This window comes from Notothenia coriiceps, unplaced genomic scaffold (genome assembly GCF_000735185.1).
Source record: "Notothenia coriiceps isolate Sejong01 unplaced genomic scaffold, NC01 NC01_scaffold00029946, whole genome shotgun sequence".
Taxonomy (NCBI): Eukaryota; Metazoa; Chordata; class Actinopteri; order Perciformes; family Nototheniidae; genus Notothenia; species Notothenia coriiceps.
The window spans coordinates 1-2,699 of record NW_011362647.1 but is presented as its reverse complement, the minus strand read 5'-3'; the positions used below and the strand labels follow the sequence as shown (position 1 = coordinate 2,699).

The 2,699-nt window shown below is 45.2% G+C and overlaps 1 protein-coding gene across 1 annotated transcript; it reads left to right on the top strand.

Moving 5' to 3' along the window:
- Positions 1 to 195: 195 nt before the first annotated feature.
- LOC104959118 (cleavage stimulation factor subunit 2 tau variant-like) lies at positions 196 to 1,565 on the top strand. Its single transcript, XM_010786969.1, has 2 exons — positions 196 to 1,197; positions 1,304 to 1,565. Exons 1-2 carry the CDS (start codon positions 1,079 to 1,081, stop codon positions 1,548 to 1,550), a joined length of 366 nt encoding a protein of 121 aa, XP_010785271.1. The 5' UTR covers positions 196 to 1,078; the 3' UTR covers positions 1,551 to 1,565.
- Positions 1,566 to 2,699: the final 1,134 nt, after the last annotated feature.

Here is a 2,699-nt window from a genome sequence, read left to right as displayed (position 1 = left end):
TTGCGATTATTAAATGCGGCTATTCATGGACTTTGAAAACATCCATCTATTGGAGAGAAAAAAATGTGAACAGTATGTTTTTAACAGTTGATTATCCTGAACTTAAAAAAAATTATTTAAAAAAAAAAGTAATAATAAAAAAATTCTCGTTTTATTTCGATTACGTTGTGTTTGTAATCGTTGCAAGCCGTAATCGCGATTTAAAATATGATTAATTGTGTTTATTTAATTTCTTGCCATTTCTCCACACTACAGTTCCACTGACAGCAGCAGCTCACACGTCCTGTACCATTTCTATTTCTTTTAGCTGCTTTTTAAAAAAATATTAAAGCAACCTTATGCTCTCCTCCCTCTTTTGAATCGGAATTCAACTAAACCAGTTTGATTTTTCAATGAATATTTGCCAGCTTAAATAAACATTGCATCGTTCTAACACGATGAATGAGTTATACACCCTTGATTTCTATTGGGATAAAACTACATCAAGAAGAATCTTTTTTTTTTTGCTGAAATGTAACTATAATCTCATTCTTGTAGAGCTCACCTGACTGGAGATTAGACTCGTGTTTTAGTCACCTTCACAAAAACATGGTGCCCTATTGTTAACTCTGTCTAGCCTTGTTTTATTGTGTAGTCATTCATGCTATTTGCGTAACTGAATTCTGACGCACCCGTCTCCTCTCTGCATGCCTCCTGTTGTGACGTTCCCTTGGCCAACACACACCAGAGTTACAGGACACAAGTAGGGAAATATTCTCAAGTGAGGACTTGTGTATTGGTGTGGGAAAAAAACATTTTGAATGTGTTTTCAGACGTGTTGAACCTATAATATCCATCCTGATATAATTGTTTTCCTTCATTCTTTGTGTTCCTGATGACTCTCCTTTATATCTCTGTGTGTTGTGACATCTCAGTGTGATGTGTCCCTCCCTCACACAGCTCTGCTTGTTTCCTCAGATATCTAACCTGAGCCAACACCTTTTTATAGTCGTGTGTACTTTCCCTTACCTGGAATTTCCACCTTTTCCTAATAGATTTGTCATGAAGCATTTCCTGGTTGGTGAATATTAAGTAATGTATGCCTTGTCTCCCGTTAGGACCCGGCGGTATCCCCCCCAGAGGGCTGCTGGGAGATGGTCCTAATGACCCCAGAGGAGGAACTCTGCTGTCCGTCACTGGAGAGGTCATCGAGCCCGGGTAAGACGTTCACACGCATCACAAAGGCTTTGATCTAGTGGAAATAAGTTATGACAACTCTTTATGTATTTGTGTTTTATTTAATTTGTCTCTGTTTTGTATTCAGCCGGCCTTACATGGCAGCCCCCCCACCCCACCAAGCCCCACCTGTACACATGGCAGGAGCCCCACCTGTACACATGGCAGGAGGGCCCCCCCCGGATATGAGAGGCCCTCCAATGGACATGAGATGCCCACCGATGGGTGAACCACGCAACATGATGGGCGACCCCAGAGGTCCCCCGATGATGGAGCAACGCGGACCCCCGATGGAAACCAGAGGTAGCTGCTCTGATGACCGAACTCTTTGTTAGTCACACTAGTTGTAACAGTCAACTTTATTTACGAAGCGCCTTTTAGTACAAGAGTTTCAAGAAGCTGTACAATGCAAACATTTGTAAGAAAGGTAAAAGAAAAAACAGGAAATAACAATATTTATAAAACAAAACACAAATTCTTGTCTCAGCTGGCAGAGGGATCGAGTGCCGCTTAACCAAACAGAAATCTTTTGTCCAAGCAAAAACATTTTTACAGGATTGAAAATGGTTCGGACACTTTTTTCTTGCTATTGTGTTACGCTTGTATTTAATTCAATACCTCTTTCATTCCCCTCGGACCTGCCTGCCCCCTCGGCTTTGGGTTTTTTTGTTTATTCCTTTCTCCACGGATGGATGGGGGAAAACCGGTAATGATCCTTCCGCAGGTTCACCTACGGAAACCTTGTTACGACTTTTACTTCCTCTAGATAGTCAAGTTTGATCGTCTTCACGGCACTCCGCCAGGACCGTGACCGATCCCGGCGGGGCCGATCCGAGGACCTCACTAAACCATCCAATCGGTAGTAGCGACGGGCGGTGTGTACAAAGGGCAGGGACTTAATCAACGCGAGCTTATGACCCGCGCTTACTGGGAATTCCTCGTTCATGGGAAATAATTGCAATGCCCAATCCCTATCACGAGTGGGGTTCAGCGGGTTACCCACGCCTCTTGGCGAAGGGTAGACACACACTGATCCACTCAGTGTGGCGCGCGTGCAGCCCCGGACATCTAAGGGCATCACAGACCTGTTATTGCTCAATCTCGTGTGGCTGAACGCCACTTGTCCCTCTAAGAAGTTGGACGCCGACCGCACGGGGCCGCGTAACTAGTTAGCATGCCGGAGTCTCGTTCGTTATCGGAATTAACCAGACAAATCGCTCCACCAACTAAGAACGGCCATGCACCACCACCCACAGAATCGAGAAAGAGCTATCAATCTGTCAATCCTTTCCGTGTCCGGGCCGGGTGAGGTTTCCCGTGTTGAGTCAAATTAAGCCGCAGGCTCCACTCCCGGTGGTGCCCTTCCGTCAATTCCTTTAAGTTTCAGCTTTGCAACCATACTCCCCCCGGAACCCAAAGACTTTGGTTTCCCGGACGCTGCCCGGCGGGTCATGGGAATAACGCCGCCGGATCGCTAGTTGGCA